The sequence below is a fragment of the Notamacropus eugenii genome, chromosome 1, assembly GCF_028372415.1.
Source record: "Notamacropus eugenii isolate mMacEug1 chromosome 1, mMacEug1.pri_v2, whole genome shotgun sequence".
NCBI lineage: Eukaryota > Metazoa > Chordata > Mammalia > Diprotodontia > Macropodidae > Notamacropus > Notamacropus eugenii.
Window position 1 is genome coordinate 2,543,462 of NC_092872.1, and position 14,851 is coordinate 2,558,312.

At 45.2% G+C, this 14,851-nt stretch overlaps 1 protein-coding gene across 5 annotated transcripts in view; it reads left to right on the plus strand.

The window, feature by feature from the left end:
• The window catches only part of POC1A (POC1 centriolar protein A), a 180,428-nt gene that overhangs the window by 21,538 nt on the left and 144,039 nt on the right, over positions 1 to 14,851 (plus strand). For all 5 annotated transcript variants that reach the window (XM_072650258.1, XM_072650261.1, XM_072650257.1 and 2 more), the window contains exon 7: positions 11,686 to 11,819. In XM_072650258.1, coding sequence (XP_072506359.1) covers positions 11,686 to 11,819 — 134 coding nt within the window. The remainder of the gene's footprint in view (positions 1 to 11,685; positions 11,820 to 14,851) is intronic.

Genomic DNA, 14,851 nt, shown 5'->3' on the forward strand with positions numbered 1-14,851 from the left:
ACCCACCCAAACTTCTACAGCCTGGTCCAGGGTCTTTATGGTCCTGGAAGGAGGGAGGGGAGACCAAAGTGTGGGGATGGGTTTTGATGTAAGCCTGTGTCATGTCCTTGGGTCTTCTTGTGCAGCCTCACAGCTGATAATGTGGGAGGTAGAAGAGAGGAATGATGGGGGCTCAGTGTCAGGGAGGGTCAGTTTCTGAATTTTTTTCAACCTGTTTTGAATTTTTGGTGTCCTAGACTGTGGAAACAGCTGAACTTGCTTTATCTTTTGTGAGGATTGAAGAAAATGTGTAGTCTACCGTTTTGTTGCTCATGTGACCTATCAGTTTGCTTTTAAAAATTCTCTTCATTCTTCAAGGCCCGTACGGGCACCGCCTTACTGCCTGATCGTCCCCTTCTTTCCTGCCTTCCTTATTGTAAGCTTTCTTCTTTTGGATTTTCATTTGTTTGCACTGTAATCTTCCTTGTTTTTTTCATTCTCTATAATAGAATATAAACTCTTTCAGTTTAAAAGAAGAAATTTTATCTTAGTCAACGTTATAGCCTTTGTAGTGCCAGCACAAGGCTTAATGTATATTAGTTGCTTAGGAAATGGTGCCAACGGTTCCTTTCTAGTCAGAATCCTAGGACTCTGTGTGAAATTTGGGGATTTGACCTAAGGAGAACCCGCTTAAGTTTCTTGACTGCCTCATGTTATTTTAAATCCCCAGCTCTGGTTTCAGGACACCAAGCCGGGTACAAGCCATATGGCTTGTTAGGGTTCTGCTAGTCTGCCCTGAGCATTTTACCCCAGTTATGAAGAGGAAGGAAGGGAAGCTAACAGTATGTTATGTTTTCATGTCCTGCCTGCAGCTGCCCTGCTGGTAGGCACCCCCCAAAAAGGGGCTGCCAACGCTGGAGTAATAGGAAGGGAGAACAGGATATTTCTATTTTCTAAAGTAGATAATACAGTTCAGAAGTTTTCACGTGGTTATTGGGGGGCTATTGAGTGGTCATTGAATACAAATTAAATGCTTCCTATAATCATCGTATTATTCTGGAATCTAGGTATGCAAAGATGAAAAAAGACGCTTGATGCTATCATGGCATGGTGTGCAGAAAAGCAATGGATTGTTGATAGATGGTATTTTTTTGACAAATGTGTGAGAGAGCTGTCAAAGGGTTATTTGAGGCTAAAGTGGGATGGGGAGTTGGTTTGCAGTCTGAGAGGTACCAAGGAAGGAAAACTCAGGGAAAAGGGGTGATCAGATTTGGCTAAAAAGCAGTTTCATGGAGGAGGAGTATCAGAGGGAGTTCTGAAAAAGGCTGGTGGGATCAGATTATTGAAGGATCCTCAATACTGATCAGAGAATTTTGAGTTTAAACTTTCTGATTCTTCTGAGATGGTTTATTCACAATTTGCATCCATGTAGGACTACTAGTGGAATATTAATATTAAAAAGATGGACTTTTGCAAGCCCTGGGTTGTGGGGGGATCTTTGAAAGCACAGCTCTAATATAAATGAGAAGATAAGCGCATAATCTGTCAGTGAGCATTTATCCATTGTCTCTCATGTGCCAGGCTTTGTGCTGAGTGCTGGAGACGCCCATACAGAGTGCTCTGAGAAGTTTGTGGAGGGAGCTATAAGGGAAAGCACGCTGGGGAGTAAGCTTTGAAGGAGTTAAAGATTTCAGCAGTAGCCATGGGGGTTTGGGAAGTCCATTCTTAGGCTTTGCCAGAGGACTTGAGCAGAGGCACAGAGATGACAGAGGGAAAGATAAGAATGGGGGATGATGAATAATGAAGTGCTTAGAATGTAGTGATTGTAGAGGGCCTTGAATGCCAAGCTAAGGAGCGCACCTTATTTGGAGACATTGAGGAATCCCTAAACTTTTGAGCAAGAAAGTGACTTGTTCAGAAGGGATTATTCAAAACATGGTGTGAGTATTTGGTGTGAAGGATGCATTAGAAGTGGAAAGACCCTGGAGGCAGGGAGACCACTTAGGAGATCTTTACAAGTGGAGTCCAGCCATCTAGGAAAGAGGTAGTCAGTGCTTGAACTGGGGTGATGAGAATGGGAAAGAGAGGATGAATTGTTATATCCCTAAACTGGGGTGGTTTCCCAAGTCTTTGTCCTGTGCTCTCCTCTCCCCTTCTCTTTTCTCTTCTTCTCTCTCTTTGAGTGACTTCTTCAGGTCACATAGGTTTAATGATCATGTCTGCACAGATCTCTGTATCCAGCTTCCATGTCTCCCTAAGCTCCCATTCTCACATCATTACTTGTCCCCGCACCATCTCCCCCCTGCCAAGTGCTGCCCTCTTCTAAACTTCTGTATATGTTTTGAAATGATACCATTTTTCTGGTATCTCAGATTCAGAACCTTGATGCTAACCTGGATTTCTCATTTCTCACAATGTACGTATCCATTCATTTGCCAAGTCTTATTTCTACCTTTGCAGCATCTTTTGAATTTTATCTCTTTACTCACACAACCATCACTTTAGTTTAGGCTCATTACCACCTCTCAGCTAGATTATTGCAATAGCCTCCTAATTGACCTTCCCTGCCTCAAGTCTCTCCCCACTCCAGGTCGTTGCCCACACTGCTGCTGAACTGATTAACTTTAAGCTCAGATCTGACCATGTCATTCCCTTTCGTTATAATAAACCTCAGTGGTTTCGTGTTTCCTATGGGAGAAGAAGTGAACTCCTGTTTCGTCTTCAGTCTTTCCAACCTTTGGTTCCAACCTATTTTCCAATCTCGTTGTACGCTCTGCTGTCCAGCTATACTGGCCTACTTTTTGTCCCTCAAACATGCCATTTCATGCTCTGTCTCACTGTGTTCGCACTGGCTTTTGCCCATCCTTGGAATGTATTATCTTCTCACTTCCCCTCCCAGAATCCCTCTTGGGTTTCACGACACAATCAGATATGAAGCTTCCCTATCTCCCCACCTGTCGATGCGCTTCTTTTCAGAGTCCCTTGTATTTAACTGCTTTGTGTTTTTTTAAAATATGTATTCTGTGTATACTTATATATGTCACAATGCCTAGTGGAACACGTGGTTTACAGTAAGGGCCTAACAAGTGCTCGTCAGTTATTTGAGGCAAATGATTGCCTGTCACAGTTGAAGAAAGAAGAAGAATTGCCGAAATCACCCATATTCGTGTAGTACTTTAAAGTCTTAAAGGGATTTACATTATTTCATTTGATCTTCATAGTAAACCTGTGACATATGTACTCCATGTGGTTTTAGCCCTCTTTTACTGAGGAGGTAACGGAAGCTCACTGTGGCGAAGGGGTGGAGTCTGGGTCCAGCTCTTTGTCACTCAGAGATGATTCTGAGGTTTGATCCTTCGAATGACTGGTAGAACTATCAGCAGAACTGGAGAAGTGCGGGCAGAGGCACTTTTAGGAAAGGTTATTTCTGTTTTGGACATTCTGAGTTGGAGGTGTTAATGGAACCTCCAGGTGGAGATGGCCATCAGACAGTTGGAAATGTGTTCGTCCTTCGTTGCTGAAGAAGACCATGCCAGCAGAGAAATGATGACGTGACTTGCACTTGACTTTGTTTTTGAGTGAGGGAGGGCTGTGCAGGTCACCAGCCTCACTTTTCCTCCAGAGCCATCTGAATCCAGTGACCAGATATTCATCAGGATGACTGGCGATGACCCAGGATGAGGCAGTTGGGATTGTGACTTGCCCAAGGTCACACAGCTAGTGAGTGTCAAGTGTCTGAAGTGAGATTTGAACTCAGGTCCTCCTGCCCCCTGCACTGGTGCTCTATCCACTGCACCACCTAGCTGCCCCTAATTGGAAATGTAGTACTAAAGGTAAAGGGAGGGAGACGGTTGGTGTTGGAGAGAAAGATTTGGGAATGAAAACCATGAGAATGTGTGATGAGATTGTCAAGGGAAGGAGAGTAAAGAGAAGAGGGCCAAGGACAGACCTTTGGGAGGTTGGAGGTTGAAGAGGAAGAGCCCAGGAAGGAGACAGAAGGAAGAGTAAGGGAGGTAGGACATCTATGAGGGAGTAGTTAGGAGGAGGAGATGCTCAGTATTTCAAACGTTGCAAAGAACGACAGCGTTAGGTTTGAGAGAAAGCCTTTGGATTTGGGGGATTTCAGAGCAGTTTCAGCAGAGTAGGGAGAGCAGCCAGAGCCGGCGTTCCAGATGTGGCAGCTCAGTTACAGTGTCATTTCACATCAGACATTGAGGGGTTTTTTAAATGAACGATTTTTGCAACTTTAAACCAACAAAGTGCTACTCTCACTTTTAAAAAAATGAGGTGAATAATAATTTTGTGTTGTGGATATCATGGCATTTCTTGAGGTAACTCAGAGTAGGAGTGGGGCACTACATGGCCGTGGTGATGGATCTCTGCTCCAGGAGAACCAGTGTGCTTTTCGTGCATGGAAGTGTTTCCATGAGGGGGCAGCATGTTGCCACTCTGAAAGCAGGACAACCTCATTTTGAGAATCAGCCCCAACAGCTCTAAGGAGGCACAGCTTCTTCAAGAGTTCTTGACTTCTCTGGGCTTGGTGCTTTGTAATGAGCAAAGTCCCAGGGATTCCTTGTGGAAATTTTTGCTTGAGGGCCAGGAATGTCAATTTATAGCACTATCTGGAGATTCTGGCTTAATGTGTCTTTGTATCTAGTAGGGCAGCAGGAAAATTAACATGTTCATGAAGATAGTGCTTGCCCCCTCCAAGTTATAATAATAAAAATAACTGACACAGTGTTCTTTAAAGTCTGCAAAGTGCAGGTAGTGAGGGAGGTACTCAGTTATCCATACCACCATTCTGAAGAAGGGAAGAGGCACCAAGTCTCTGAAAAATTAAGTGACTTGTCTTTCTTTTAAGCTTAGGCGTTAAAAAGTGGTTTTCCCCCTTGGAATTTCATTCCGACATAAGAATCAAAGAGAAGAACCTGAGGTCTTCTCAGTGTCCCTGTTCTTTTTTTTTTTTTTTTGAGGCAATTGAAGTTGTGACTTGTCCAAAGTCACACAACATGTAATTATAACTTTTACATCTTTTATAGCATGTGTGTGTGTGTGTGTGTGTGTACATACACATATGGTATAATACACATATGGTATAATAATTGGCTGGATTTGAACTCAGGTCCTCGTAACTCCAGGGCTGGTGCTCTGTACACTGCAGCACCTCGCTGCCCTCTCTCCCTGTTCATTTCTGAAACAACCATAGCAGTGTCTTTCCAGGAATGCCAGGGACATTAGCTAGAACCTGCAGAGTGCTTGGAGAGGCGACGCAGAGCCCTGAGTGGGAGCCCCAGCCGTGTTTGAGCTGCAGTGAGGACTAAGGAGAAGGCTAAATGCTGCAGCGTTCTAGGGCTTGAAGTCATGCTAAGGCTCTGTTTCAGTAATGTTTTAGCAATTTGCAGCTGGCTGTGAGACCTTGGGCAAATCAGTTCTCTCTTCTGGGATGACTTATTTTCCCCTACCTAAAATGAATAGATGATCCCTAAGATCTGTAGTATACTTTTAGTTTCCAAGTCTCTAAGGATATTTATCATTAATTTGTTGTCATGTGCCCTTAGACTATAAAGTAGGTAATCTTGGTATTCCCCTTTTTGATTAAGCCATGGATAGAGAGCTGGGATAAAGGATTTGTCTAGGGTCCCCCAGCCCTGGAGCTAGAACTGAAAGCTCCTGAGTTTCCTGTTTGTTCTCTGAGTCTTACCGCTTCCTCAGATAAGGCTCACATTCCTGTTTTCAGATTTCCTTCCCGTGATGACAGAAACCCACAGGGCATGTTTGTGTCCTTTTACAACCCAGCACTGAGTGGGAAAAAGTTAATTTTAAGCTGAAAGTCCAGCTCCCAGAAGACAATTCTCGCTGAGTTAGCCTACTCACACATCTATTTTTTCCCTTTCTTAAAAAGGGTGTTTATGTGCTGTCTGAAAAGAGAAGTTCCTCAAGCTAGCCTTCATCCTTAGAACTGAAGTACCTTTGTTTTATGAATCGAAAACCTAATATAAATGCAGTCAGTTTTTACTAACTTCAGTCAAATGTCATGAAAAGGAGGTTGGCCAGTCAGAAAAGTACCTGTGATGCCTGAGTAAACTGGTGCCATAAGGTACTTCGTTGCCTCTGCCTCCTTCTTCCCTGGCAGTGCAGAGCCCGTTATTACTGTGGTGGAGGTTCTCTGAGAACATTTCTCCAACACCTACGGCAGCTTTGCAGATTGTTTTCCCAAATCACTCAGCCCACAAAGATTCTATTCTGCCCACAAGAGCTGCATTGGCCAGGCGGGCATCTCCCCAAGCTGCCCCCATTGTAGCCATCCCCAAGTCTGTCTGTGCTCACAGCACCTCATGTCACGTAGCCCTCTTAAGAACAGAGCGCTGAAGTGAGAGGAGATAGGGCCAGCTAGCATGCCTCTTTTAGGCTGACTGGCTGATCAGAACCATTCAAAGCACACTCCTGCTGTGCAAGGCCTTGGAGATGAGGCCTAGACACATAACTGCAGTGGGACAGCTCTGCACAGCCTGTGGTCACACAGACAGCGTGTGTTAGGCAGGATTCAAACCCATACATCCCAACTTCAGGCCCAGGTTTCTTTCCAACCTTAGGCTACCCTGAGGAAGTTTGCCTTCTGTTTTTAACTGCTCAGAAGTAAAATTTGGTATATTCATTTATACACTGAACTGTCACTTGGGGAATGCAAACTTTTGCACTTTACTTTGCATACCAGTCCCAAGTTTTGACTAGTGTTTTTGAAATCAGTTTTAGTTTCTTTGTAGGATCCAGCCCGGTTATTACTCCATGTCATTGGGGTGAGATCAGAGGAGCTTGTTTGGGGCAGCTCGTTTTACCTCGTACAGTTCAAACTGCGGTTGTCTTCTTGCCTTTGTTGCTGAAATGGTCGTACCCTCTGCTGTGGCTGAATAAAGCTCCCAGGGCAGTTCCCAGGCTCACGGTTACAGAGGGTTTGGGTCAGGAGCTGGTTCCCTGCCTACTCCCTCCTCTTCATTGGCTCTAGCTGCTCTGTCTTATTTTTTCTAGGCTACCTTGAATTCCTCACTTGTGGTTATCCCTAGAGCTACAGGTTTCCCCAAGGGTTCTTTGCTTGCAGACTCTTCATACCTTGCCCTGGATAGAGCCTTATGTTAAAGTAGCTCCACTCCATCCTGGCTCCTTCTCTTTTTGTCCCCAGGCACCTTTTCTGTTGCATGCTGTGGTGGTGGGATATACCAGCTACTGTTCACAATGTAGATGATACCTGTGTCTTGTTCTTACTCCCCTGGTTTGACTGAAGCAACTTTTATACATTGGATTTTCTGAAGAAAGGGTGATACCAAGTGGAGAGAGATGTCCCCCCCTCTTTCAGGTTTTCATGTAATCGTCCACGTATTTATTAAGTGCCTGCTGTGTTGGATGCCATACTAAGCCCTGGAGATAAAAAGACAAAGATAGGACAGTTCCTGTCCTTGTGGAGCTTATGTTCTAGTAAGGGAGTAAACACACGCATATATCAACACACACATACACATACACACGGTATGAGGTTGTGGAGGGGGTGGGCACTAAGAGTGGGGAAGATCAGGCTTCATGTGGAAGGTGGTGCTTGAAAAGAGTTTGACAAAAACTAGGAATTTCAAGAGGCAGTGCAGTGTAGGTGTAGGCAGCAGCCAGGGCAGAAGCTGGAGATGGGGGAGGGAATCCTCATGGGAGAGAAGTGGCCAGTAGGCCAGTGCACCTGGACTAAACTGGTAAGGTAGCGGTATGAGTGGAAACAAAGAATTTGATATGGAAGAAGTTGTGGGCTAGATCAGACAAGATTTGGCAGCTGACTGGAGAGGTGGGGTGAGAGACTTCCGTTGATTTGCCCCCTTCTCTGCTGACATGGCCACCTCCCTGGGCCAAGTCGTTGTCTTCTCCCACCTGTGCTAGCTTTCCAGTCTTCTTGTGTCTTACCCACCCCAGCATACTGTTCAAACCAGGGACGTCATCTTCCTTGCTGTTTGTCTCACAAGGTTAACTAGGTGGTGCAGTGGATAGAGCACCAGTGCAGGAGTCAGGAGGACCTGAGTTCAAATCTCACTTCAGACACTTGACATTCACTAGCTGTGTGACCTTGGGCAAATCACTTAATCCCAATTGCCCCATCCTGGGTCATCTCCAGCCATCCTGATGAATATCTGGCCACTGGATTCAGATGGCTCTGGTGACCTGTGCAGCGTCCCTCACTCAAAAACAAAGTCAAATGCAAGTCATGTCATCCTTTCTCTGATGGCAACGAAGGACGAACACACACAGTTGTCTCACAAGATACTCCATCTTCAGATTTGGGCCTTTTCACTTGCTGGCTGTCCTTTGCATCTGGAATGTATTTCCTACTCATCTGTATCTCTTGGCTTCCTTGACTTCTTTCGAGTCCCAGCTAAAATTCCACCTTCCACAGGAAGCGTTTCCTGGTTCCCCCTTAACGCTAGTGTCTTTCCTTTTTTGATGACCTCCAATTTATTCTGTGTAAAATTTGTTGGTGCACAGTTGTTGATGTGTTCTTTCTCCTGTCAGACTATGAGCTTCTTGAGAGACTGTTTTGTTTTCACCTTTCTTTGTATCCTTGGTGCTTAGCACAGTACCTAACACAGTAGGTGCTTAATAAATAGTTATTGACTGACAAAAATGGTCACTTCATAAGAACTTGGAGTAAAGGTGGAAATAATTGGGGATATGTCAAAGGGTTGTGAGATGAAGAGGAAGATTGTAGTGAGAATAACCTTCATTTTTATTCAGTGAAGTGTGAGGTGTGGTCCTCAGGCAGGGTTGTGAGCGTGCTATAGGAAGCTTGGGAGAGAAGGGGAGATTTAGAACAGCCTCTATGGTAAGAGGGATGAGTAAAAGAACTGTCTTGCTGCATCGATCAGTGTTATAGACCTAGTAAGCATGGTTACATGACTTCTGGCTCCATTTCTTCTCTTCTGGAGGAAGCAGGTGGTAGAAGTAATTCGAGGTTGGAGCTGGGCAACATGTGAGCAGCGATGGAATTAAAAGGCTCAAAGGACTGGAGAGTAGAGGAGAAGATGATGTTGAAGTCACTGAAGTGTCTGGGTCAGTGGTCAGAGAAGAGGTGATGGCCTGGGAAAGGCCACCAGGAAGGAGGGACTGGACGGTCAGTTGAGGATGACGCCTAGGTTGAAGAAAAGTCTGCCCCAAATAGGAGATCATCATTGGATAAAGGAATTTCTGAGTTCTTGCCCAGGGAGGAACCATAGGTACCATGTGCTATGAAATTTCTCCTTAGAAAAGCATTCCAAACTGAGCCAGAACCCTGCTCTTCTGCCACATGTGAATAGGTAGGTGCTCTGAGGGAACTGTAGTGCTAGGAAGAGCATGGACCACTAAGGAACCAAATAAAACTCATGTGAGCTGGAGAGTTAGCACTGTACAAGTGCTGAGTTTGTGTGGAGGAACCGGTGAAGTGAGGATCTCCTCATTCTGCTTTGAGTGTGAAAGTGATGCTCTCTGTGCAGGCCATCGCTCAGGCCCCAGTCACCTTACGCTGTGACTCCACTCAGTCTACTCTGCCCTCCCCATTTCCACCACTGAGTCCCCTTCCCGCATAAACCGTTGTCTTCTACTATTCCTTCTCATACTACGTGAGAGACTCAGGGGCCAATCCATCCCATTATGTCCCATCTTTGTCCTCCCCTTCTACCAAACAACTTTTGTTTCTCACGTGGGGCATGGGTTCTCCTTGTACTGTTCGTGTCTGACACACACTGGCTTCTATATTGTGTAGATATTCTCTAACATTACCCAGTGCTTGACACTTAGCCTGTACCATCCCGCACCAAAGCGGCTCTCTGCGTGCGTGCCATAAGGGTGCTCTCTTCCCCACCACAGCCCAGGTCTGATACATGCCCTCTAATGTCTCACTTCTTACTTTACATACAGGTCCCTGTCAGTTTCAGCACATACAACCATTTCCCTTCACATTGTGTCCCCCCCCATTGTCTTTATTTTGTTCCCCAATTTTCTGAGCCTTCCTCTATTTTTGGTGTATTACCAGCTTTCCAGATGAGAATTTCTGGATTCTGTATGTTCTAAAGTCTGGTCAGATTAGTTTGGGAAAGCAATCTATAGCTACCCCCTCATGGTGCAGATGAAGATGAGGAAGTTGGAGGTTGGGAAAGAAAGTGACATTCTCCTGCTGATGCTGAGTCACTGGTAGGACCAGAATTTGGACCAGGTTTTCTGCGTCTGAACTCGTGTGTTCTTCCACTTTCACTGTACTCCCCTTGCTGAGTTCCATTGACTAGCTCTAGTTGTCATTTAACTTTGGGTGCTTTGAAGATCAGGCAGTTTTTCGGAGGCCCGTCCCTTTGTTACCCGTGACTTACAGCTGGCTGTGGCAAATGTTCGGCTTACCTCCAGGCACGACTCCTAGTGTTCGTAGTGCTCGGTGTGGATTTTAAAGGTATAAATAACCCGTTATGTAAAGTACTAAATGTTCTCACCACTGAGCACGCTCAGTTACAACACTTAAACTTCAGTGAATTGGCTTAGAGAGTGTTCAGACAGCTGTTTTTAGTGTGACTTTGGCTTTAAAAAGAGCAGTTTTGTGTCTGGATGTGTTTGTGAATACAAGGAAAGGTCTTTCTGTGGGGTTTTCGTTACACAGGGTTATAGTGGTCTCTATAGCATGGACTTGGAGACAGGCTCAGAAAGTCCCTCAGCTGCCGCCAGTGCTTCCCTCCAAGCTTGTCCTTTGATTTCCACCATCACAACAGTGGTCACGAGCCTCATTAGGTAAAAGAGCATTATCGTGTTTTGGTTTCTAGTTGACATTTTCATGGAAATTTAATCACAGTTATCTAAAATATCTACTGACCTTCTAATGTTAGAATTAGATGATGGTGAAAGCCTCTTTAGACACTTCACAGTTCATTTTGCTTTTTTCCAGTTGGTTGAAGCAGAGACCCCGTGAGGCCCTTACAGACTGTGCACGTGATCTCCTTTTGGCCTGTCCTAGACCCAGCAGCCACCATCTTGGTCACATGGGAGGCAGGGGCCAAAGTGGACGCTTCAGCACACCTTATCCCTGCTTCTGGCCATACAACTTAAATTCGGGTTTCTTTCTAATGGTCGAGTGTCATGTCTATACATACAGGCTGCCCTGTTTTATACTCATTTCCACCTGAAGTTACAGTATAAAGTGCATACATTTGACTCTGCAGAATTCTCAATATTTTTGCCATCTCAAACTATGCTATGATGATTGATAACATCATGATAGTGCAGTTAAAGGAGTTCTTTTTGTCTCTAAAATCTCCCTTCCCTGCTTATTTAATCACCCGTCAAGTCCTGTTGCATCAACCTTTGAAGTGTCTCCTGTATTTGTCCCATCTTTTCTTTTGCCCCTGGTCTGGATCTTTATTCACTCATACCTGAATGTTTGCGATTACCTTATAATCCATTTCCCTGCATTCATACTCTCTCTCTAATCCATCTAACACTTCTTGTATACCACTGTCTTCTTTATGTTTCCTCATTCCTCTGCTTCAGTGACTACTCCTTGTCTATAGGATCCAGACTGAACTCCCCAGTTTGGCATTCAAGGCCCTTCTCAGCCTGCCCTGAACTGATCTTTCCAGTTGTATGGCCCATCCCTTCTGGGGGTACCTTGTCCTCTCATCCTCAGAGGGAGGATTTTAACTTGGATTTTCTTCTTCCTAGTGCACAGTGCCGTGGTAAATGCCCTATCCTTTCACCCATCTGGAAACTACCTGATCACAGCTTCCAGTGACTCAACACTGAAGATTCTAGACTTGATGGAAGGCAGGTTGTTATATACGCTTCATGGCCATCTGGTGAGTTCCATAAAGAAACACATTAATGTCTCTGTAGATCCAGGTCCTTAAAGAAATGAATCCAGACCTAAAATAATCTCAAGTAGTAGGACACAGCATGGAAAAATATTTTCTCTGGTCACGTTCTTGGTCCTTCTTCTGAATGACATGGGGTGGCAGCTCAGAGAGAAAAGGGCTAGAGGATCGTCAAGGATGTGGAGGCCCTGATAGAGCCTGTGGGCAGAAAGATGGATGGCAAAAGGCTTGGGGTGGCCGGGGCTAAGAAATGACAAGGTTAAGGGCTATCTTATGACTTTACACTGAAACGACACAGGGTACACTGAAACGACACAGGATCTACCCCTCTGTCCTGGTAAGAAGTCTTAGTAATATTGGAAAGCCACATAACCTAGGAGAGGAAGCGCTAGAAGTGGAGTCAGGAAGGCTTTGGTCTGGTGATAGGATCATAGTAATGAGTCTTTGTCTATAAAATGGGGATAATCCCTGCAGACCTTGACCCACAAGGTTATAGTGAGGCTAATGTGAAGTGGTTGGTGTTCTACTTTGAACGTCCTTGAGGAATGCTGTGCCTTGTTGCTACCTCCAGGCTTCATTGATATCTTGCCCTAATCAACTGTAATCCTTAACACATTCTGTCCCCATTTTTTGGGAGAATAGAAATCCATGCTTTTTAGGAGTGGTAACAGCACATGGCATCCTGGGCCTTGTGAGGCAAATCATTCAGAAATCTTTTTTTCCAACTTTTTTTTTTCTTTTTGGCTCTTCACCAAGTTATCTCTGAAGTTGAACTCCAAGAGTTACCTCCTATCCTTAGGGCTTCCAGGCTATCTGTCCAAAGCACGTTCTGACTATGAATTTTTTAGAGGAGCCAGGATCATTAAGGCCTACTGTTGGTCAGTAGTAAAACATTTTATTTGGGGCATGGGAGACTTGGTGCTTGAAGGATTTGCCTCCCAAAGAAGGGATTTGCTGAGTGGATAGGATGTCTGTCTCCATCTCAATTTTCATGTGTTAATATTGTAATTACTATGTAGGGGTCCTTAGCAACCTGGTCTCATGGAAAAAGACCCTGGTTTTAGACTCAGGAGTTCTCAGTTCAGGTTTGGTGCTTTCACTCATTGGTTGTATATCCCTGTGTATGGGATATACTTCCAGAGCCTCTAGTGCACAGTGAGCCTCTCTGAGCCTCAATTTTCTTTGTCTGTAAAAAGGAGATAGCAAGGGTGGTTCTGTCTGCCTTAGTGTGAGGCTCAGGTGGATAGTGGATATAAAGCAGTTGGTGATTGTAAGGCACTATACAGATGAAGCAGTCCCTCCGCTGCAGCTCTCATTGTCCCTCCACTGCAGCTCTCCCTGCGTGATCTCTTTCCTTCCTGACCTCTTCGTGTCACAGCCAATTGACTGTTGGCTCTAGGGCTTAGCATTTCGTTACTTTTTCTTTACCAGCGAAAGGGAACATTGGGCAGCTAAGGATTTCCATGCCTGAGTCTGGCCTCAAGCTGCCCCAGGTCCCCTTATGTCTGGCCATGAAGGCAGCAGGCAGCTTCTTACTGCTTCTGTTCAATGTGCCAGGGTCTTCTGGAGGCAGGAGAGCCTGTCTCCTGCCATCTGCTGACCTCTCTCTGGCTCTGGCTAGGCTGTGTGACCTTTGAAACAGTAGAATAACCTCTGGGGGACAGTTGCTTATGTGTAGGAAAGAAATATACATGGAAAAGGGGCTTGGGATCAACATCTGTGTAACTTATAGCAGTCTCAGGCTTTTTTTAAGAGACAGTTCTTTCTGTCTCAAGCATTTCCTCTTATTGGTGGTCATATAACATAGTGACAAGAACACCACACTCTCAGGTTCTGATCCAGCTCCTCTCCTTCCTGGCTGGGTGACTCTAGATGAGACACCCGCCTTGGCTCAGTCTCAGTTTGCTTATCTGGAAGATGGACATCATCATCCTTGTATTGCTAGTTTCACAGAGAGCACCATGTTACCTGGTATGATAGAACACCTGCCATGTGCCAGATCCTCAACACTGGGGATACAGAAAGAGAGAAACAAAGCAAATAGTCCCTGCTCTTATGGAGCCCAAGTCTGATGGGGAGACAGCAGCCAAACCACTATGTACAGACAAGTTCTAAACAAAGTAAATTAGAGTTAATAGCACTAAGGCGGATCCAGGAAAGGCTTCTCGGAGAAGGTGGGATTTTGCCTGGGACTTGAAGGAAGCCAGGAGGCAGAGATGAGGGTAACCAGCCATCGAAAATAATCAGATTCTGCAGATGGAGTGAAAGAAACAGCAAGGAGGAGGATGTCACTATCGTAAAGAGAAGTAAGGTGTAAGAATACTGGAAGGGTAGGAGGAGGTTAGGGTGGAAGAGTTTTCTGTTTGAATCTGAAGGTGTTACAAAGCCGTTGGAGTTTATTGAATTGGAGGGCCAGGGCGGGGTTTTGACTGGTCAGACCTGTGCTGTAGGAGGATGGGGTTGCAGCTGAATAGACCAGGGGAGAGACTTGAAGCTAAGAGACCAACCAAGAGTCTATATCAGGTCTGGGTGTGAGAAGATGAGAGTCTGGCCCAGGGAGGTGACAGTGTCAGAGAGGGGAAGAGCAGAAAGAAGACACGTTTTGAAGGTATAATCAATAGATTGGCTGTGGGGCGGGGTGAGAGTGAGGAGCTGATGAACTTCATGTTGAGCCTGGGGGAACGGGAAGATTGTAGTGCCCTTGGCGGTAATAGGGAATTTCAGAACGGGGAAGATTTTAGGGGAAAAGATAATGAGTTCAGTTTTGGACATGATGAATTTAAAATGTCTGTGGATCACCCACTTTTAGATGTCTACTAGGCAACTGTAGTGTTCAGATGGAGGTCAGGAGAGAGGTTAAGTCTGAGTAAGCAGATCTGAGATCATCCGTTGTCTATGGGAACTAACGAGTTCCCAAGTAATACTGGACAGAGGAGGGAGAATAGCAGGGGACGTGGACAGAGCCTTGTTAGTGGGGATGACGTGGATGGAGATGCAGCAAAGGAGACTGAGAAGGA